We start from the raw sequence: 22,874 nt of genomic DNA, 5'->3' as shown, positions 1-22,874 counted from the left end.
GTGCTTATCGGGCAGCGCCGTCATCTTACACGGTTTGCAATTCCGGAGAATTGTATCCACCTGTCTATCCATGAAAGGGAACCATACTTTGGCCCTAAGCATCGCTTTCATGGATGTTCCACCTTGATGTCCCAAATGAGCCAAATGAATAACTTTTTCTCTCAACAATTTAGGAATAACGATTCTGTCACCTCGCAGTATCAATTCTCCATAGAGCGTTAAGTCATCTTTAATCGTAGCTGTCTTAAATTCACTCGGTACTTCGTCCCAGATCCCTGTATATATCGCTTCCTTGACTTTTTGTAAATCATCATCACGCAATGTTTCCTTTTCAAGCTCGTCAATAGACAACACAGTAGGTTTTATTTCATCTGCTAGCCAACTGATAACGTCTGAACCTGTACTACAGTCTTTTATCCCTTGAGAAAGACGAGAGAGTGAATCAGCGAGATTTCCATCTCCCGGTTCATATCTAACCGTAAAATCAAAACTTTGCAAGCGCAGAATCCATCTTTCTATCCGAGCTGATGGTTTTGACTTGACCCTGTTGAAAAGATATTCCAGTGGCTTGCAATCTGTTATAAGCGTGAAATGCATCCCATAGAGATACACGTACAGTTTTTCCATGGCCCAGATAATTGCGTAACATTCTTTTTCCGTTTGACAGTATTTCTTCTCGAAGTCAGCTAAGCTTTTCGATATGCAGGATATGGTTCGCGGGACATTGTTTTTAATTTGGATCAAAATAGCGCCCAAGCCATAAGGGCTGGCGTCAGTAACTAGTAAAGTCTCATCTTTTGGATCGAAAAATCCTAGATATTCTACTCTACCCAGTATTCCTTTTAGAGCTTCTAGTTCCCGGGAATGTGTTTCTGTCCAAACGAATTTGCATTCCTTATTCAGCAAAGTTCTCATATTAACAGTCATTGTCGACAGATTTGGGACGAACTTTCCAACAAAATTGATAAGCCCTAAAAGTGATCTTAGTTCAGTAACAGATGAGGGTGCCTGCAGCCCAAGAATAGCTTTGATTTTGTCATCCGTAGGCCGAATGCCTTCGATGGCCACAATGTGTCCTAAGAACGTCACAGATACTACCCCGAAAACTGACTTTTGCATGTTAATCTTCATGTTCATTTTCTTAATCCGATCAAGAACTTCTCGCAAGGACTGATCATGTTCTTCCACAGTTTCCCCATGGATAAGAAGGTCATCCATGTAAACTATCAGACCTTTAATCCCTCGAAATAAATTTTCCATTTCTCGTTGGAAAAGCTCGGGAGCGGACTTTATCCCGAACATCAACCGACAGAAACGGTAAACCCCGCTTCTTGCAACGAATGTAGTGATGTTCCTGCTATTCTTATTGAGCTCGAAGTGGTAATAAGCGGCTTCAAGGTCAATTTTGGATAATTTCGCAACCTATCAACACATATAATAAAAAAAACTCTAACATAGTTCTCAAACAAATATCAAAGTTTATTTACGTACCTTCTTTATTCTTGACATTGCATCATCGATATTCGGCATTGGATAGTTCTCCCGCTTAACTGCCTTGTTAGCAGCTCGCATATCTACGCACAATCTGATTCTTCCATCGGATTTCCTCACTGGGACGAGTGGTGACACCCATGTTATGGAAGCTTCCGCCCGTTCGATGATTTGTTTCTCCAACAGCTCTTGAATCGTTTGTTCCACGTCCGCTTCCATGGACATGGGAAACCTCCGAGCTGCTTGGACGACTGGTGTTATTGTTTCATCAACTTGGATTGACAAACGAACATCCGGTATCTTAGGAAACGCTTCCCGTCCTTCGTTTGCGTCCTTTGTACGCTCTTCCGCCGAAATCTGGTTCACATGATATCCGATTTTCAATATTCCCAACGCAAATGCAGTTCCCTTGCTCAACAAGCTAACTTGACCTTCCGGAGCGACCAAGATATGGGACCAGATTCCAGTCTCTTCACCAGGAATTTTCACCTCCGTTTCGAATGCTGTACTGAAGAATATGTCCTGATCAGATGCAAACGCCTTGAATTTGATTTCGTCGCTTTCAGGCTTCCTTTTATTCAGGATCTGTGCTCCTTGATTTTTCAACCTCTTGAATGTCTTGCTATCGATAATGTTAGCTGGCGATCCGGAGTCGATGACCATCTTCGTAATCACTCCACCAATATTCAACTCAAGTATCTCATTCAGTTCCTCCGAGGCCTTGACGAAAAAAATACCCTTATCTGTCTCCGTCTCGTCACTGATGATTGCATGAATTCGTTTGGCTCCAGCTGAGTTTCTGTTTCCCGGTTCATTGTGTTTCCTTTTCCGGCAGCAAACTTTAAAATGACCTTTCGTTCGACATCCATAGCATTCCACATTCTTCGCCGGGCATTTGTCTATTTCTTTGGCCAAATGTCCCGGTCTGTTGCAATTATAGCATTTCCTTGAACCTTCCCAAGATCTGGTACTAGATGAGGTCCTCGCAACAACTTTTTGAACCAATGAGCCATCGTCAAACGACGTTGAGGGTTTCTCGTATTCCCTCGTTTGTTTCTGGACTTCTTCTAGCGTTTTTCCCAGATTAACTACTTCAGAAAGTGTCAACTCCTCTGTCAATAGCTTCTTCCTTAAGTCAGCCGACCGGCATCCTTCGATAATTTGATCGACGATCATATCGTCGACATCGATAAAACAGCATCGATTTGCTTGCTCACGTAACCGAAATACATACTCCTCAAAAGGCTCTTGGTTATTCTGCCTCATCGACCGTAGAGAATGACGTTCGAATCGTTTCCTTAATTGCGGGGCGAAATATTCATCAAGAGATAGAATAGCCGATTCGTACTTGAGGACAACTATTTCCTCGTTATCGTCCACAGTTTTATGAACTTCCCATTTAGCGACTTTGTCGTAGTATGATTGAAGATCTATACCACCCAAAACTAGCAATAAATTGCATTTTTCTTCATCCTCTTCTATTTTGTTTGCCTGCAAAAACCGATCCAAAGCTCGCTTCCACTTGATCCAATCGTTCCTTGGATCTGTGCCCACCTTGAAAGGTGGCATTGCAGCTGCATCTATAAAAAACAGAGACACATTGTATACCTTAATACGTATGTCGATAACATCCAATGACGCTAAACTGTTTCATTCCTTGAAACATTCTCTGCTTGCATCTGAGCTTGCATCGTGTTCATTATTTTATACCAACTTAACCTCCTGGAATTGTTGGCACAACTTTGTTGTCCAATGTTATTTTTTTCTCTACTCAAAGCAACCGCTTCATTTTACATCCACAAAGCATAATTCCTACACACAAGCAATCGGTTTAATTGCAGCACGAAGCATAAATCCATAACACGAAGTAACATTTCTCAATTTCTCTTGTGCATTATTACCATGCACAAAAACAATCGGTTCACTAATTCTCCCAGAGCCCTATCTTCAGCACGAAGTATAAGTTCTCAACGAAAAGCAAAACTCATCAACACCCATGTACAAAGCAATCTTTTTCACGAAGCAAAACTCCTCAGCACGTAGCATAATCCCCGTTCACGTAGAAAATTCCTCAGCACCAAGCATAATACCCATGCACAAAGCAATCTCTATCGCGAAGCATTTTTAGCACGAAGCATAATTTCGCATCACGAAGCAAATTTAACCTCAAATTTAGCAACACGGACCACTTTTCCTGGGAGCATTTTTTCCACAGCGCGGAGGCATTTTGTATTTTCTCTGTTTTCAACGGAGCCTTCTTTTACTTGCATAGCACATTTTTGTACAACCCCAACATCATGAAACAGTATCATAACCACAAACATCGAGTATTTCATATAAAAGTAAGTTCAACACCGCCGCCATGTTTTCTCATCTTCTGTGCATTCTGGCCTAAGCAGCTGCAAATTTTTCCAATAAGCCGCCATATATTTTTTTTTTCCAGCGTTCACGTTAGTCTTGAGAAAAAAAAATCAGATTCACTCTATCTCCCGAATTATTGTTTTTTCACTAAATTGCCAGTACTGTTGGTACGTAAATGTACCTCGAAATGTACGCATGAAACATTTGTTCATATTTTTTTTTTGTTTTCTTGTTCCAAAACTGAAACTTACCAATTTTAATCCTCGCCGCCATTGCAACACGCCAATTCGTACTGTACACTGACCCGCACTCGTATCCACGTCTGTTTGATGGCACTGTCGAACACTGACTGACTCGCCTGTTGCTACTCACTCAACACCAACCGGTATCGCTATCTCGCTGTCCCACTCGCTCATAGGTTCACTCATACATCGTGCTATCACGTTTCCTAATTCATACCCGGTACTGAACACTAATCCCACTCTACTACTTACCCGGTCATGATGCAATGCGTATCAATCCGTTACAACCGGTACGTCTTCTGAGATATATTAAAGTGAGCTTTTATCCCGCCTACTGTTGGAGTTTTCAGTGCCAACTGGCTGACTTGAATACGAAACACAACACCTTAATGAATTTTAAATTGGTGTTTGCCCGCATGATGATTTTTATGTTTGGATCTTGGTTTGGATAGAATATTGATGCACTGCATAAATATAAGAATTATGATTTATTTGAGCCTCTGATCATTTCATATTTACGTACATTAAAGTTTGTTACTAATAAAGACTTGTGCGAATTGCTTCATGTGGGCTATGACGGACCTTTTTATAAACTTTCAAGTTGTTAAGACGTTCCGCAGGGAACTTTTAAGATACTTTAAAGTTCCGCTGGGAACTTGTTCGGAACATTGTCGTGGCCATGTTTTCAGCCTTGCCTTTTTGGAACTTTATTTGAACTTGCTAAGTTGCTAAGAGTATGCATCGGAACTTTTTGGAGCCTGAAGTTCCTCGTGTGCTTTCTATAGCTTCTAAAGTTGCCAGAAAGTTGTGTTGGAACATTATTTGCGCTTTATAGAACTTGAAAGTGGGTTTTATCGTTGAATGCGGAACTTTTGGTTGCTTGGGAAGAAAGTTCTGTCGGAACTTTATTTGAACTTCATGAAACTTGAACGAACTTGGAAGTTTTATCGTTGTATCGAGAGGGAAGACGGCTTTCATTTGAGTACTTCTAAAATTCTCTTTTACTCTGAGTTGCTCAGAGCTACTCTGGTTTGCTCTGGGATCTGATCTAATTTGCGACGAAAACAGAATTAGTTTGGCATATAGACATTGAAATCTGACCATGCAAATGTTAGTTCGGATGCAATATTTGAGGTTCATGGAATCCCTCCAGTTCGCGTTTTCACTGGCACTGGCCATCCAGAAGTCATACAGGTGGGCAAATTTAATGAAATGGTTGCCTCTCTGCAGCAGACATGTAGATTAATTTTGAACTGTGTCCATTAAGTAGATCACCAGATGTGTCCGTGAAATTGCGAAGTGGTTAAACCAAATTGTGTGGAAAATGGATTCCGTCATTAGTGTCCTTAAATAATGAAAATGATCTCGTTTTCTACCAGTTGTTCCCTTGTTCCTCCCACTCAACCCTTGTGCCATCCATGACTACTGTCCGGACTTAACGCTTCTATTATCAACTCTGCTGGCAATCATATCCTCAAGTTGAGGACCTCAACCATAACATAACGCTGAAAATAACAAATCCCCCTGCGACTCCTTTGATGTTGTTTGTGTGCAGATTAGTCCTGGACACGGACATTGACCCTCCCGCTACAGGAGGACGATGAATGGCCATGTGCCACCTGGGAAGAAGGACCAAGCAATGGGTGCAACATGCAATTAATTGGTAGGGTCGTGATTGGACTGCTGCTGGTGAGAACTTAGGATTTACATTCAGAAACTGTTCCGTTGCATTTGTCATAGAGGTTTTGGTTATTTTCTTAAATCACGGGCGATGGCTTTCTGGAGGACACTTTTCGATTTGCAGTGGTAATGAAATTGTACAGGATATTGCCATCTTAATACTACTGAGCATCCAGATGCTTAGAGTAAGCGAATAGATAGATATTCCCTTCCAGCAACCAGCTCCGGTGAGGACATGTACTTGAGGATAAGTCCTGCGAGTTCCAAACTCCGATAAATGTGATTGCTTGGGATGCGCTGTCAAACCAATCGAGATAATACAACCGTTCATCAGAGAGCAAGAGAGTTCCTCAGGATTACTCTGGATTGCTCCAGTTTTCCGTTCCATACACGGCTTGACTGCCATACAGCGCTTTCTTGAGCCTGCACACCTCACCGTTCCAAAGTCGTGTTCTATCGCCATCTCTTCAATAAACCTCTTGCTTGGTTGTGCCATGTGGCACGTCGCTCCCAAGTCAACATACCACGCCATTGCAAAAATGCTGCAGAGCCCTTTCGGTTTTTGCTTCATTTTTTCGGGACATCTGGCAGTAAAATGGCCAAGCTTACCTCAATTGAAGCACGTCTTCTCAGCCTTCTTCTTATATTGGACTTTACTTTGCCTGGGTTCGTCCCACGTGAGTACAGTGCTCCATTGTCGCTGCCTCGACCTTGACTTCTTTGACCGAATCGGATAACAATTTCGTTCCAGACGCCTCCAATCCCATGATCATTGGCTCGTAATATTCAGGAGCAACGCGACTAACCACAAATCATCCACCCTGAAACCAATCGTCGAAAGCTTGTGGCTGTTAGACACCAGCCGGATCGAAGTAAGCTTCCGTAGGAGACCAATCTTCATTGGCAAACCAGAGTCTTGAAGGGTTTTGGCAAGTTTCTTCCCAGCAGCTGCGTCCTCCGCATCCTGAACCAGACTATAATTGTAGCTTTCTAGGCTCAGGCAAATCGATGCCAAGGCTCTCAGCTTGACGTCCGCTGCAATGGCTGCTACCTCCAGATGACATCTTGAAAACTTATTCTACTTCTATTTTCTTCCGGTTAGGTGCTGGGCCCATAACCTCTTGCAGAGTTAAAAGGCAAAACGGTGCTTCAGGTTTGAAGGAACAAAGTGGAATTAATGAACGTTTATTCTCTAAATACTTGCTAACGTAACAAAATTGCGGGTTGCTTAGTTTTTAATAGTGGCGTGCCACGGTACAATCTGGAACGACTCCAGCTACCCGAAATCGCAACTGATTTCGCGCAAGACGCGAACGTAGCAACGTATAGTGTTGTCGGATGAGCAAAAGTTGCCCTAATAAAAACTTTATATAGTTTATGGTAATTTTTTATTAGGGTGATCAAGACCCCCTTTTGAGGACTGCTGAAGTAGTGTCAAAGCAGCTATCAACGGCGTAGCAGAAGGTGTCATTGGGTTCGTGGAGAGAAACGAAAAGGTTCAACGAGAAGACCGGAGAACTTGGAGATTTGGGCGTAATTGCTTTTGTAAACAAACACGTCAATCACCGATTTCTCGTGAATAAAAGTTCAATCTTGCGACAAATTATACCACATGCTAAAGGAATCATTCCTCTACTTGTTTGTGTTGTAAGTTTTCTATGTTGAGCTTTTATTCGCGAGAAATCGTCGATTGAAGCGTTTGTTTACAAAAGCAATTACGCTCAAATCTCAAATCATTCCGGAAATGTTAGATGGTTTTAAGTGAACCCTACACGATTGCTTTTATTGACAATAATCGTATTGTCAATACATGCTATATTGACGTCAATATATCGAGATTGATAATATTTCTGAATTCACATAATCAATATTATTGTCAATAATTCCCCTTCGCGTCAATATATTGATGCGTGTGGGGTTTGCTTTAGACGAGAAGAATGCAGCGCGAGCGGTGATGTTGCAGCAAGGGACCCTTCAAACAATACAAACAGAAGCGAAGACAGCAAGCTCATCCTTTCGGGATAGGACGCGACGCGCCTGGAAGAGTTAGAGTTAGTGACGAAATAGAGCAGCTGTACCTATCGTTCTCAAGAGACGCGTACGGTCTACAAGAAACTCAACACAGACAATTTGTTGAGGGATTCATCAATTGTTTATTATCATCAAAATCTTCTATCAACTATCCAATTGTTCATACATGAGCCCCTCCAAAATGAATCAGCGCTGTCAGAAATGACGTTTGACTTCGGTTTAGGTTGGCTACAGGCCAACTAACGGGAGCCCAATTAAAACGATAGCCCACCTAAACAATGTAACATTCTGGCAAATGTTGTAGAATTGGGGGTATCAAGCTTCTTGATTTTGCAAGGTGCTGATTGAAACAATTTGAGAGCAACCAGTTACTATGGTATGGATGAATGGTGCCATACACAAAATGTCTGTTCGACAAAGGACATTCCGCAAAATAACGAACCACCCGTGACACGTGCAACATTAAAAATGTTACTCCATCTCTGCTGCACTGCAGCATACATGAAGTAGCAATTTCAAATGAAATGGGGCACTGATTTCCGAGATTTGTGTAATTGAAAATTCGAAGTGGAAGTGCATGTATAGCCTACGTGGCGGCCATTTATGGACTCTACTAGGAATCACCTCAAGCTTTTCAGGACATTCTGCCGAATGTATTTTCTTTTTCTTTTTATCAGGCATCCATACTGCACGAGCGGACAAAGGTATTAAAATGTTCAAAATCCGCCTCATTGCTAATTTGTAAACTTTTATCCACTTTTCTTTTCTGTAAATTTTGGACGCCGGCTTTCACAGGGAATGTTGAATTTAAATTGCCAAATTGATCATACCTTTCTAGATAGTAAAAAAGCACCAATTATGACAATTGTAAGCTGCAGACAACTTGTTAAGATCACCTACAACACGACTAAAAAGAAAAGTATTAGAATAGAGTGCTAAGAGTTACTGTTTTGCCAAGCAACAACTATTCAAGTTTAGCGGATAATCATGCAAGCACTATCTTGAGCATAATATGTATACAAACCTTACAAAACTGTGTCGCTTAATACCTTCGCTTCATTTCTGTATTAAATATGGTATATTACCAGCAAGGTTTTAAATATTCGCTTTAAAAATCAATTCAATCGTTCGGAAATAAAAAGAGAGACGTTTCAGCTGTTATAAGTGCTACATACTTGTTCTGTTATTTTATTATCCGTAAAAATGTCCTTATATTACCAACGCAGTACTACTAGAAGTCCTTACCAAGCTAGAGACAAACAGGGCGAGAATTTACTGCTGCTGACTAAAATTCTGCGAGAATAGACCGGTCGAGGCGAGGTCGTAGCTCGGCATAATGTATGGCATCGGGACGTAGCCATGCGGTGCACCGGGTAAACCATGTAGGCTCGAAGGCGGTGCTTTGATACTGCTCTCTCCCGGTGAGGCTGGTGCCGAGAAAACGGCCGAAGCGGGTAGAACCGTAATCGATTTCGATGATGTGACCGTAGCTGATGATTCGCTGGGTGGTGGTGGTGCAACCGAAGTTGACGGTTTGCTGCCGGAAGGATTGGCCTTCTTCCGTGACTTGACCGGTTTGACCACCTTCGGAAGGTCGTCGCTGGTGGTGCCTGGACTTTGACGCACTGCCTTCGGTCCGTTGATACCAAGCCTGTTCGGATTATTGACGCTGATGCTGGCAAACCGTTCCGGCTGGGAGCTGCCATCGTCGTAGTGACCCGTTACCCGCTGATGGGCCTTGAGGGCCGTCCCCTGGATAAAGCGTTCGTTGCAAATGCCACAAACGTATGGCTTTTCGCCCGTGTGGCGACGGATGTGCAGCGTCAGATCGTTTGACTGGGTGAACGCACGGTCACAGTAAGTGCATGAGTATGGTCTGCAAAGGGTTTCGGCGGTTTATAGGGGTCATGTTTGTATGATAATCGTTGCACATGCTAGTTACCTCGCTCCGGTGTGGATCCTCATGTGGCGTACGAGCTTGTTCGACCTGGAAAATCCCTTACCACAAATGGTACACAGACATGGCTTCTCTCCTGTGTGTGTCCTTCTGTGGCACTGCAGATCCGATGACCTCGGAAAACCCTAAGGATTAGAATGAGACTAAAACGGTCACCACAAACGAAAGACTTCTTCAATGTCCCTACCTTATCGCAAATGTCGCACTTGTACGGCCGCTCGCCGGTGTGCCTTCGCATGTGGACAATCAGGTTAGACGAATTGGAGAATCCACGGCCGCAGTAGACGCACAGGTGGGTCTGCTTGTTGGCCATCTCTTCCTCCGGGTCCTTCTTGTGTATCTTCATGTGCGATCGCAGGTTGTCCTTCCGATTGAACTTCTTATGGCACTGGGTACATTCGAACTTCTTCTCCGACGGGATGTGGATCTTGATGTGCCGCTCAAGGTGCTCTAACCTCTGGAAGCCCCTGCTGCACACTTGACAAACGAACTTTTTCTCCTTATCGTCCGTCTCGCCGGTGCCGCTGAGTTCCGTTTTGTCCCACAGCGGTTTGGTAGGTTTGTGCTTGCACTGGGCGTGCTTGTTTAAACTGGTTTGCCACATGAATTTCTCGTTGCAGAAGGTGCAAAAGAACTTTTTATGGTGATTTTCGCATTGCTGTTTGAGATGCCGCACCAACAGTTCGGTACTTGGGAAGCCACGCGAACAGTGCCGGCAACCTATCAGGTCCTCGGGCCGATGCTGATCCCTAGCGTGATCCATAATAGTTTTGATCCGTGGAAAGCTTTCACTGCACAAAGCGCAAACATGTTCCCGGCGAACGATCCCTTCCACCGGTTGATTCGCTTCTTCCGGTTCCGAGTCCGAATCGCTCAATTCCAGCTCCTCTCCGTCGGGTTCCACAATCTGATAGAACCGTAGGACGTCCCACTTGCATACTTGCTGGACCAAATAGTCCAAATAGTTCTCCAGGACGTAACCCTCTTCAAACAGATATGGCTTAGTGTGGATATTCGCATCGGCAAAGGATTCCGGATCCACGTGACTTCGAAGGTGGCTCCGCAGTTGGGCTATGCGATCGAAGCTGCTATCGCAAATCCGACAGATGGCTTCCATTTTGCCTTGTTCTTCAACCATGTCCGCCGTTAGGGTGAGCGCCAACTCTAGTCCGGATTTTTCGAATTTCCTGCAATAGATGAACCTATATTTAGTAAGAACCGTTTTCGAAGAACACTTGGCGATGTCGACTCATTTGGGGGGGTACTAATCTAACATATCTTAAACCTAGTACGAGCTAATACCTACTGTTTATTTTCCTCAGGATCTACATCTGCGCAAAGGGTTTCATGCAGTTTCATGTGCCGCTTGAGATGGTAGGACCTGCCGAACCATTTATCGCAAATCGAACACTGCACCGATTTGATCGAACCCGTCGGTCTCCGCATTTTAAGTCCAGTAATAACTCTTTTAGTGATCTTCGTTTTCTTGGAAAAGTCCGGTTTGACAGCATGCAGTCGCATGTGTCGATTCAAGTGATAGGATCTGCCAAAGCATTGACCACAAATCGAGCACAGTTTCGTCTGTGGCTTTGCTTTGTTCACCAGGATACCCTCCTTAGTATCCTCGATCTGTTTGTCCACTTTCGCACACTGACCCGCATTCTGTTGGGTTTGCGACTTGATCCTCTTAACCCGTGGTTTCCCATGGGTCTTCAAATGCGACTGCAAATTGTCCTTGCGATGGAACTTTCTCTGGCAAACGGCACACTCAAACCGTTTGACCGAACCGTGTCCAATCATGTGACGCGTCAGATGCGTTCGGCGATTGAATCCTGTGTGGCATATTTTACATCTAAAGGGCTTGTCCGATTCCTGCTCTTTGTCGTCCTCAATTTTTCTGTTCAAAATTAAAGAAAAGTTTTGGCTGTAAAACAGCAACAGCTATTCAACAACTTCTATGACAACATTTCAACCCTCTAAAAACAAGTCGACACCGAAAAAAAAGTCTTCCCATAAACTTACCTTTCCGGCAATAGTTCTATCCCCGGGTGCTCCTGTTCCATATGCTGCCTATACTCATCGTAAACCGCAGCGGAAAACCTCCTATCGCAATGTTCGCACTGAACTTCCATTTCGTGGATTTTCATGTGCCGCGACAGGTGGTAGCTACTGCTGAAATTTCTTTCGCATGTTGAGCACTCCTTCATCGGCTTGGGTTCATGTTGCTTTACGTGGTTTGCAATGCCACGCTTATCCAAAAACACCCTCTCACAGGAATCGCAGGCTAACGTTCCTCCCTTAATCTTCGTAAAACCATGCCCCTTCCTACCTCGTGTTTGTCTCGTCCTCGGCTTCTCTTCTTCTCCCTCCGTATCAACCTCCTCGATCAAATCATCCAGGCTTCCTCCGTCGTAGTCCATGTCGCTATCCCTATCACTATTATCCACAAACTCTGCCTGGATCATATCATCATCATCATCCAGTGCTTCAATCAATCCTTCCTCCGGATTGCCTTCAATCCCCTCAACTCCCCTTCCATCTTGTATCGACACGGCAAAGCACTTCTCCCCAATCAACGGATCTGCATCGATAAACGTAATTTCCGGCTTTATATCGAACAGCTCCACCTTGACCGCGTTACCGCCATCCGCTCCTGAGCCGTCCTGTTTCTTTCGCGAGATGTACTCCCGCAGCATCATATCGCTCTGTTCGCACCGCTTCCGGAAGCTGTAGGACGTGTTGATATCGGTGACGCACGGCGAGCACAGGTTCCGAGGCATTCCATCATTGTAGTGGATCTGAAGTTGGGTGCAAACCGACATCATCTCATGCAGCGGGACACCACTGGATCCGATGGAATCGAAAATCGGATGCAGTTCCTGGCACTCCATCCGACATGAGCGGCAGATTCTACTCAAATCGTACTCGAAGTTCATGTCCATCACTTCCATCGTAAAGCTTGGAGTGTCACTCGAACTTGGCGAAACTGTGGTTTAATGTTTATGTTCCTTTTTTCGCACGGGAACGGTTGTAAACTTTAACCAACATAATCCTGTTCCTACTATTAAATCTCACCACGATGAAAAATCCTACAAACTTGCTTCTTTTCACTATAATTTTATAAATTTAAACAACACAAACGCCTTTTCGTACTATTTTAATTAGTGTTTGACGTTTCCACTCATTCGCATTTGTTTGCCATCCAATGAAAATTCGATGGATGTGCCGTCCGTGTTAGACCATACACGCTCGTTTTGTTTTACTCTAAAGTGAGTAACTTCTACTCAGTTTGGTATGTTTATGCAAAATGTTAAAAACTGGATAACATTAAATTGTATTTAGTAAACTGAGTGACATAAGGTTTTGCACCGTCGGGGTTAACCTCAATCTGATGACAGTTTAGTGGTACTGTTTACGTGGACTTAGTCGATGTTTGACGTAGGACTACGTCTTTGTTTTCTATATGGGGGTACACTTTGAGAGTACGAAAAATGAGCATGTAACGAAAGGGTCAGGTTTTGAACGCATATATCTCCAAAGCATAAGTGTGAAATATGTCATGCAATATGCCATTCGACGGGGGCTTACTCCAGCAATTTTGTGGCATATAGTACAAATAGTGCAAATAGTTAAACAACTAAGAAATTTAACAAAAATTTGTAGCATCAAAATTTCCCATACATTTGCTTACACCATAAGGTGTATTTCCTAACAAAGACATCACATAGTTGGTCCCAAACTAATCAAGCCGTTGCAGCATTTCCTTTCGAACTTCAGACGTGTTCAAAAGGCTCCACAAGCAGCTTGCTGCCAAGGCTACCTGCAAGAGCTCTCTAGACAGAGTAGCAGCATAGAGGTAGCTCTAAGACCAGAAGGTCCCGAATAAACGGGCTCAACTTTTTGGCTCAGCTCTGGTACTGTCTTCGGTCCCAAGCTAATCGATTCACCCCTCGAAACTTAGGAAAATCCACTAACCCTTTATTTTATCTGTCAAATTTTCATAGCGAATCAAAACAAACATAGTGTAGTACTGGAATTTATACTAGAATGGGGTACGTTAGTCGATTTGCTTGGGACCAATAGGCTAGTCAAGTAGTGAGCCAATTTGAAATCGTTAGTTTCGTATTGATTGTTGGTAGCAGTGATGAAGCCACATTGTCACTGTTTGGGTACAGTTGCTCATCGTGAGAAAGCATTGTGGGCCACCGTCATCAAGCACGTTATCGTCATGTCGAAGCTCACCCAAGCTCAAACTAGCTCACCGTATCCGTGGAGGTCTCAGAATTCTATTACTTACTACCAATGGAACAGCGCCATTTACATATGTGAAAAATAGCCTTCATTTTGTCAACATCCTAGCGAAGCACAACTCCTATGAAAAATTCTAGAAGTTACCACCACGTGTTGCAACCTGATTGGATAATGCCACTATATAAGATTGGGCGTCGTCGAGCCGATCCTCATTCTTGTGCTTTTGTGATTACATAAGCGTTGGATAGTCCTTACTTCTTTTGAGGGCCATGCATCCAATAAAACGGCTCTTTTCAGAGCCACAAACCATCAAAACGGACCTTTTCAGGGCCACCACAATTTTCAAAGAAAGAGTTAGTTTGGAATATTTTCTAACACAAGAATAATTACACATGAACTTAAAAAGAATCTAATTAGCATTAAACGGCAAATGGACACTGACCAATTATTACACTTCGGAAGAAATTCACGGATGTCATAATAATATCGGGAATTTTAAATAACGTTCGTTCAAAATAGTTAACATATGTGAGCGTAGTCCTACGTCAACTGTTCGTACAACCCCTTGTCCCTTGTAGTTTTTCTTGGGTGGATTTTCTCGATAATTTTTTAGACTGCAGTGAGATTTAAACCACATTTCTGCAATGTTCACGAGCAACATCCTTGCAACGCGCTACCCGCATAAACAATAACTATAAGAAGCGTATAACCACCAATTCGGGATATCATCCCAACTTTATGTGGGATAGTCGTACCATCTATGATATCGTTAGAGTATGGTACCCGTTTATTAGGGCTGTTCCTCGACAATTTTCAAGTTAAAATACGGAAATTTTAAATTTTTCTTTTCGAAAAAACGACTAAGTGCTTGCAAACACACAGAAAAAAAAGTTGTTGAATATTACATCCAAACTGCTGCAACCAGGTCAATCCATCGGTTGTGTAATATAACGTTGTACGATGAACATCGATTTTGCGAACAAAATTACATCCATTGATGTAATATTGTATCTGCTTTTTGCTATTACATCATTATTTCATACATCAGCTTGAATTACATTGATCGATATTACATTTTTTTTTGCTGTGCAGTACCATTGAACATTGAACTGTCAAAAAGGTTCAGCCGATTAACACTGAGTTCATTCGTGACGTCACGCTGCAGTACCTAATTGGCTCAGTTTATCGTAAATTAATGGTAACCTACTTTTGAGCGAGCTTTAGAGTAATCAACAACAAAAATTACACGTTGTGCTTTTGTCAAAGACTTGCAAAACTATCGTTCCCCTTTGCGTCAAACTGTAATAATTAAAAAGTGTGGAATTCACGAATTATCAGTAGGAGGTCAAATTATCCGTCAAATTTCCCCGAGCCCGAAACAATGGCCCCTGAGAAAACATGTCCTTACGACAAAGGCTCGAGAGTCGACTCGCAATTACGCATCGGCTGCAGCTCTATAAACTTAGATTTTTTTTTGCCGAGATGGGCACCTCCGAGTAGCTCGGCATTTTTTGCTGGATATCAGAAAAAAACTTGCCGAGATTCAGCTAACAAACCAGGTCCGATTAGCAACCCGGTAACAACACATCAGACGGTTGCTATTTTGCATAAACGCCAAAAGTTTGTTTTGCCGGTGTGGAAAACGGTAACTTAAATTATGACTCTGATAGCAACGACCGGTGTGGAGAGGAGTGATTAAGCCAAAATGGAAACGCTGTGCGTAAGTAAAATAGTGCCGCAAATGGCAACGACTGATACGGTTGCTCTTAGAGTGTTAGTGTTCACGTGAATAAAAGCGTTTTATGTTGTGCAAAAACGTCCATTTCCTGTGTCCGAAATATTTTGACCGTCGCGGACGCGAACATTTTCATCCTTCGAACCGGATATTTCGGAAAATTCGGACACTGTGTCTGGTGTTTGTGCGAGGATATATGTCACAGTATATGAAATGAATAGACTTTGGTGCCATAGAAAAATTGTTGGCGCATTGCAGTGTATTGTTCAGCGGTCTAATTGTGCGTTTCGCGGTGTCATCGCGAAACAGTTCGCGATCACTCACAGTGACGAGGAGAGGTAATTTTGAAAGTAAGCCATTCCATGGATCTTACGGACTACCATAACCTTTACCATTAAAATTCTTAAACCATAAGTAACAAAGTTCTAATATATTTTTCTTTCCGAAAATGTATAGAGAAAACAACTGTTTTGAATGGAAAAAGGTTCTTAATAGAGAGGGTCTAGTATAAGAGAGGAGTGGATTCAAAACAAACTGCCTTGACAATTTATGCCTAGGTGGTTTCTAGCAACACTGCCAGTGCAATCAAGATAGGTGGTGCTCGATTGGCTCTGTCTTTGACAGTTAGTTTGGCTCAAACCCAGTCAGTCCGCTCTTACCGTATACTAGACCCTCTCCAGTTCTTAACCCATTATTTGTAAGGTTCATTTTCAAATAACCATAATACATGAGGTTAAAACTTTATCTCACCAACGTTCAAGTTTCATAACCATTTCAGTCGAGATTTCAGTTAAAGTTTAGCAGGGATTATAAACAATTTTTAATCATTTTCGGTAAGGCCCGTTTTCTTCTCGCGAATATGACAATTCGGTTACCACGAGGGTTACCATGGCTTGCGTTTCAATTAACATCCAACTCACATTTTCTATCCAGTATTTTACGATCACTTATGGCCGCCACAATCTGGCTGAGTTTTCGGTAGGGAATATAAGATTTGAAGTTTGGCTTGTGTCGTTTGACGTGTAAACGATCAAATTTGAACGTTTACACGTCAAACGACACAACCCAAACGTCAAATCATATGTTCCCTACCAAAAACTCGGCCAGATTGTGGCGGCCATAAGCACTCGTAAAATGCTGGATAGGTCGCCGTCGCTCGAATCAAAAAAACAAAGCGAATAGTTGTCCATATTGATCATGCCAAATCTCATACTGACGACGTTCAAATGCCTTGGTTGTCAAAATGCTCACTACCGGTAAGGACTACGGCAAGTAAATTGATAACCGCGATGGCAGCGACCGGTGTGGAGAAGAGTGACTAAACTAAAATGAGAGTGGTGTGCGCTGTTAAAATAGTCGCGCAAATGACAACGACCGTTACGGTTGCTCTAAGAAAATTGTATTTTGATGCCGAATTTCATGTATTTATTTTTTCGCACCTTTTCACAATCATAATTTTTCAAGTGACATCGGGCAGCAGTTTTTGCGGCAATTGAGTTCTTTTATTTTGAAAAATGCGAGGGGAACGACTCTATCTACGATGCAGGAAATATTGTGTTTTGCTGTGGCTAGCTGCGCGTACGCTGAGTAGATAGAAAGAAGATTTATCACGATTTTAAAGATTTCCTGCAAAAAGATGATGCGCGATGCAAGTAGATGCGACAAATGAAAGAAGATTTTTCGAAGATTTATTCTCTAGTGTGAGATTTTTTGAGCATCTAGAATTGAGATTTAGATGTGTCACCCTCCTCGAAAAAATGTATTGTTTTTTATACATCATCCGAAAGAGCTTCGTTTTCTGAGCACAGCGGTATTTTTTTCGAACCCACATACATTCATCTTGATTTTTAAATCAATATTTAAAGCAAAATAATAACTTCACGTTTCTTAATAAAGATATAAAAAAAAATAAAAATAACTTCACTGTTTGACACTAAACTAACAAACTGACAGCTCGCTCCCATACAAAGTGACACCGAGGGGCGCTAATAAGGTGATTTTTGCTAATGTAATCGTACTTATTTAAAATAGTTCCAATGTACCAAAATTGATCAAATTTTGGGTTTGGGTTCCATTTTTAATGCAGATTATGAATATGCATTTACCTCAATACCCTTAAAGAACCCAATTCCTCGGGCAATTCATGAATCCACCTTAATATGTATACAAACATGACCCACCCTAGTAAACATCGTTCCACTGTCGTCATTGAACTTTCAGTGGGCCGAGCAAAACCAAGCCATCGGAATCGAAAATGTCAAAAGAAGGAAAAGCTGTCTGAAAAGTGAAAAATTTGTTTGCAAATTTGTTTTTCCCGAAAATTGTGTGAAAAATGTAATCGTAAGACAACGGAAGTTTTGAACGACTCCGAGAAATTGTGCAATCTTCCTTAGAACTATGGATTTAACGTAAAACAAACGGGTGTAGTGAAGTGAAAGTTGCTGGAAGCGGAAAGTCAAAACAAAATGGATCCCAGTAGTGAATACGATTTGGCCAGGATCTGTCGCTCCTGCCGAAAGGAGGACAGACTGTCGCAGGTTATTTTCGATTCGATGGGCAGCAATGGGGTCCCATTGCAGGAGATGATAGCCAGCTGCATTCAGAATCAGGTAGATATGGGCGGGCAGTTCACTGTTGAGTCGATAACTTTTTTTTTACTCACTTGTGTTGTTTTAGATCAACGAAAACGATGGGATGCCGAGTCGGTTATGTAGGAAATGTGTGTCGGATGTTACGGCAGCGTACGAGTTCCGAAAGCGCTACGAAGAAAGTGATTCCCTGCTGCGGGAGTACATTTCCCGTCGAAAAGTCAAGCCCACCGGCGAACGAGATGATGTTGAAGGAGGTGTGGCAGTGAAGGTGGAGATGATTGATATTAAGCAGGAGTTTGGCTTTGGGGAGTTGGATCCGCTGCAGGAGCAAAGCGAACAGCAACCTGCTCCACCGGTGCACGCGATTGCGGTTTTGACGGTTGAAGACGACGGTGAGTATATGGAGGCGGATGTGGATCCGACTGGGTTCGATGATTTCAGCGATCGGGACATGGGCAGTAGCGATGGCAGTAGCTCGGATGATGAGGAGAACAGCAAGCCGAAATTCGATGCAATATCTGAGGAAGGTAAAGCTGAGATGGAGAAACTGCTAGCGGGTATTCCGCTTGATACGGGTGCATCGGTTAATTGCCCGGTTTGTTCGAAGGAATTTGCAAAGAAGTACCATTTGACTCGCCATATGCGGTGCCATTTGAGCAGTCCGGAATTTATCTGTGAACTGTGCAACACTGGATTCACACGGCGGGAGCATCTCTATCGGCACATGAAGACCCACGATCCAGCAGAGAAGAAATTGGAATGTCCAAAGTGTCACAAAAAGTTCGTCCGAAGGGATCATATCCGGGCTCATTTAAAAACGCACACTATGACCCCGTTAGCGATCGAGGAAGTAATGCAGTCGTTTCCGGTGGAAACACCCGAGCGGAAGCAATCGGAGAAGGGCGATAAGGAGGATGAGACTGAGCCGAAGGGTCCCAAGGAGTGTCATATCTGCGGTAAGAAGTTCCTCAGAGCGTTCCGTTTGAAGCAGCACATGTTGAGTCACGAAATCAACATCCAGTGTGAGCATTGCAACAAAAAGTTCGCTGCGGGGGCCTATCAGTTCTATAAGGTTCACATGGAGGAGGACCACCCGGCGATGCAACTGCTGCCGGAGAAGTAAGGCTTGGTCGGATTTGGGGTTGAGTGAGTTATTTTTATATCAATATTACGTTTTATTTTGAGCAGGAAAGTGGACGATGAAGATTCTGACCGACCATTCCGCTGCGATCTGTGTGATAGGGCATTCAACCGCAAGACGCATCTGAATCGTCACATGACGATGCACGATTCGAGCAAACAGTTCGAGTGCAACGTTTGTCATAAAAAGTTCAACCGAAAGGATAATCTGCAGGCCCATTTGAAGATGCACGTCAAGGATGGCGTGCTGATGGAATCCCAACTGCAGCAGATTGTAGAGGAAAAGGAAAGGGAAGTGAAGCGATCAACCCAGACTAGGGACAACGGTGACGATGATGATGAGGACGAAGGCGATAGCAAGGAAGACATATTCAAAAAACCGGAACTGGCGGAATCGATGAAACAGAAGCAGTGTCCGTTCTGCAGTCGAACCTTTGGCCGATTCTATCATCTGAAACGGCACATGAAACTGCACGGAGTGGGAGTGGAGTAAGCTAAGGTTGATCTTATGTGGGTGGAATGATGATGGTGACCAAATTTTTTTTTCAGGGAAAACGAAAAAGCCAAGGATGATTCAGCGGATGAAGCTGACGATAAAATGAGAGCCATCTGCCGCATCTGTGATGCCACGTTCGACAAAATAGCACAGCTCCGAAATCATTTACGAGATCACATGAATCCGGAAAGCTTTACCGAAGTAAATATCCGTACGAAGCCGTATCTATTCGAGGAGGGATACATCGTCGATAATTACGTGGATTATTTGGTGCAAAAGATTTGCGCCTGGAATGTGAATCGTTTGTACATGATAATTGAACCGGACGGGGAAGAGTTGAGTCTTAGCGATTCGGATTCGGAACCGGAGGAAGGTGACATGCCGATGGAAGGTATCATTCGGCGCGAGCACACCTGTGTAGTGTGCAATCAGAATTTTCCACGTATTAAGAAGATACTGGAGCATGCTCAAAGCCAACATCAGACGGAGCAAATGTTAAGCTGTATGCACTGTTCGCGTGGATTCCCAAGCAACGAACTGCTTGTGCGTCATCTGAAGCTGCAGTGTGAAAACCAGCACAAGAAATTCTTCTGCAGTTTCTGCAACGAACGGTTCATGTGGCAGAACAGTCTAAGCAAGCATACCAAGCAAAAGCACGACCAGAAGGAGAGCAAGTTCTTCTGCGACGTGTGTCATCGTGGGTTCGCCCGGAACGAACATCTACAGCGTCACTACAGGGTGCACGATCCGGCGGAGAAGAAGTTCGAATGTCCCTATTGCCAGAAGAAGTTCAATCGGAAGGACAACCTTCGATCGCACATTAAGATCCACACGCGAGGTCCGGACGATGTTAAAGAGCCGACCCATCTCTGCGTGCTGTGCGGTAAGAGTTTCACAACCTCGTTCAACTATACCGTGCACATGCGGAGACATACCGGAGAGCGGCCGTACAAGTGTGACATTTGTGGAAAGGTATTATTATCGGCAAAGCACCAAAACCAAAGTTTTCTAATGTGGATATTGTTCTATGCAGGGATTTCCTCGAACACTGGATATGCAGAGCCATCGGAGGACTCACACCGGAGAAAAGCCATTCAGTTGCGAAGTGTGCGGAAAAAGTGAGCTTTCAATTTGATTTTGCAACGTTCAACATTGTTACCCATGCTTCCCACTTGCAGGTTTCTCAAGATCTTGCCGGCTGGTTCTCCACCGAAGGGTACACACCGGAGAAAAGTAATCCCCTATCCTTCTGTTTAGATTATCGTTGTTGAGAAAACAAACTTGACACGGAATTTTATTCGCAGGCCATACAAATGCACCTATTGTGATCGTGCGTTTGCCCAGCCGAACGATCTGACGCTGCACATCCGGCGCCACACGGGCGAGAAACCGTACGTGTGCGGTATCTGTAACGAACGCTTCATCCAGGGCACGGCCTTGCGGGCGCATCAACGCACCACCGGACACTATGAGGAACGCAAGTATGAGCGGTACACGCTGGCATCGCAATAGATTTTTGATAGTTGACGGAGGATGATTGACCCAAAAGCGTTGCATTTAAATTAACCCACATTAACTTATACCTACATGCATAATTGGCTAAAGTATTCAATTCAAGGGCAAAATATATCGAATATTGCAGGCACCCTATCATAGAGGTTTCTTTTTCGGATGTGTTTTGCTGATTCCGAAATGTTCCGCAAGCTGGTTAATACCCCGGACAGACTACGGCTTATATCATGTAATATAGGCTGTCTTGCAATGAGCACTCATACATGGGATTTCCAGTGAAAACTCATTGCAAGACAGCTGCTCATTGCAAGACAGCCTATATTACGTGATATAGGCTGTAATGTGAACGGGGTATAACACCGACGAACCGACGCGACAGCTCGTAGAAGCTACATTTCAATGTTTGTCCGAGACGCCATATTTAAAACACGTTCACCACAATCGCAGGCAGGTAAATGGTTGGACAATGCGCATCATTGGTACTTCGGTACATGTTGGACATCATTGGTACTTCGCGTACCTGCAGGTATAAAATAGGCTCTTGTAACCATAGGAAAGATCGGGCTACCAACTCCGGTAGGACTTTGGCCATATGCCGATAGGGAGGGGCGGTGTAGCCTTTCCGAGCGCCTGTTCTCCATATTAGGGGTGGCTGATCATCGTCCTCGTGCCAGCGTGGAACTCCAAACATTTATGGCATATCCGTAATATTTTGTGAGAAATGATAAATGATTATGAGGGTAATGGCTTCGAAAGCTGATTATTAAAAATATTCTCTTCAAAACAGCTAAGGGCCTGTTCATAAACTACGTAGACAGTTTTTTGGGATTATTGACCCCCCCCTCCCCCTGCGTAGACAATCTCCCATACAAAAATTTTAAAATTTGTATGGACCGTGGATAATTGTCAACCCCCCCCCCCCTAAACTGTCTACGTAGTTTATGGACAGCCCCTAAGGCCTTGTATATAGATCGAAGCGAATAAATACTCGATTTTTTCTCCCTTGATTTGTTTTCCGTCGATCTTGTTTTCCGTGCTGAGCACCAATGCTATCGACGCCAGGGAAGCAGCTCCCACACCTGGACCCTACCTATCGACCCATCAACTCATGAACCGGGGAATGGAATCTATAGTATCTATAGTCAAAATGAAGCGGAGGAAAAGTATAATACCAGTGGACACTAACGATTTAAAATTGGCTCACTACTTGACTAGCCTATTAGCATAGAGGTAACTCTAAGACTAGAAGGTCCCGAAATAACGTGCTCAACTTTTTGGCTCAGCTCTGGTACTCTCTTCGGTCCCAAGCTAATCGATTCACCCCTCGAAACATAAGAAAAACCAATAACCCCTCATTTTATCTGTCAAACTTTCATAGCGAATCAAA

General features: G+C 43.4%; 3 protein-coding genes across 4 annotated transcripts in view; 2 read left to right on the top strand and 1 right to left on the bottom strand.

The window, feature by feature from the left end:
- The window catches only part of ATPsynO (ATP synthase subunit O, mitochondrial), a 172,016-nt gene that overhangs the window by 96,555 nt on the left and 52,587 nt on the right, over window positions 1–22,874 (top strand). The window lies entirely within an intron of this gene.
- On the bottom strand, window positions 8,302–12,849 carry LOC135710119 (zinc finger protein 271-like). Of its 2 annotated transcripts, XM_065232605.1 has the most exons (5): window positions 11,785–12,849; window positions 11,069–11,659; window positions 9,950–10,949; window positions 9,748–9,887; window positions 8,302–9,681 (listed from the first exon to the last, which is right to left on the bottom strand). In XM_065232605.1, the coding sequence occupies exons 1-5, from the start codon at window positions 12,711–12,713 to the stop codon at window positions 9,078–9,080; spliced, it is 3,264 nt and encodes a 1,087-aa protein (XP_065088677.1). In that variant the 5' UTR covers window positions 12,714–12,849; the 3' UTR covers window positions 8,302–9,077. The 2 variants fall into 2 exon arrangements, with proteins under 2 accessions (XP_065088677.1, XP_065088678.1); XM_065232606.1 differs by lacking the exon at window positions 11,069–11,659 and having other exon boundaries at window positions 11,785–12,848.
- On the top strand, window positions 17,997–21,625 carry LOC135710118 (zinc finger protein 271-like). Its single transcript, XM_065232604.1, has 7 exons — window positions 17,997–18,357; window positions 18,425–19,458; window positions 19,528–19,968; window positions 20,029–20,947; window positions 21,009–21,093; window positions 21,154–21,208; window positions 21,280–21,625. The coding sequence occupies exons 1-7, from the start codon at window positions 18,214–18,216 to the stop codon at window positions 21,485–21,487; spliced, it is 2,886 nt and encodes a 961-aa protein (XP_065088676.1). The 5' UTR covers window positions 17,997–18,213; the 3' UTR covers window positions 21,488–21,625.

This window comes from Ochlerotatus camptorhynchus, unplaced genomic scaffold (assembly GCF_037179485.1).
Source record: "Ochlerotatus camptorhynchus isolate MF236.1 unplaced genomic scaffold, CSIRO-AGI_Acam_v1.1 ptg000370l, whole genome shotgun sequence".
In the NCBI taxonomy this organism is placed as follows: domain Eukaryota; kingdom Metazoa; phylum Arthropoda; class Insecta; order Diptera; family Culicidae; genus Ochlerotatus; species Ochlerotatus camptorhynchus.
The sequence above is the reverse complement of the archived record's forward strand: the minus strand, read 5'-3'. Positions and strand labels throughout refer to the sequence as shown.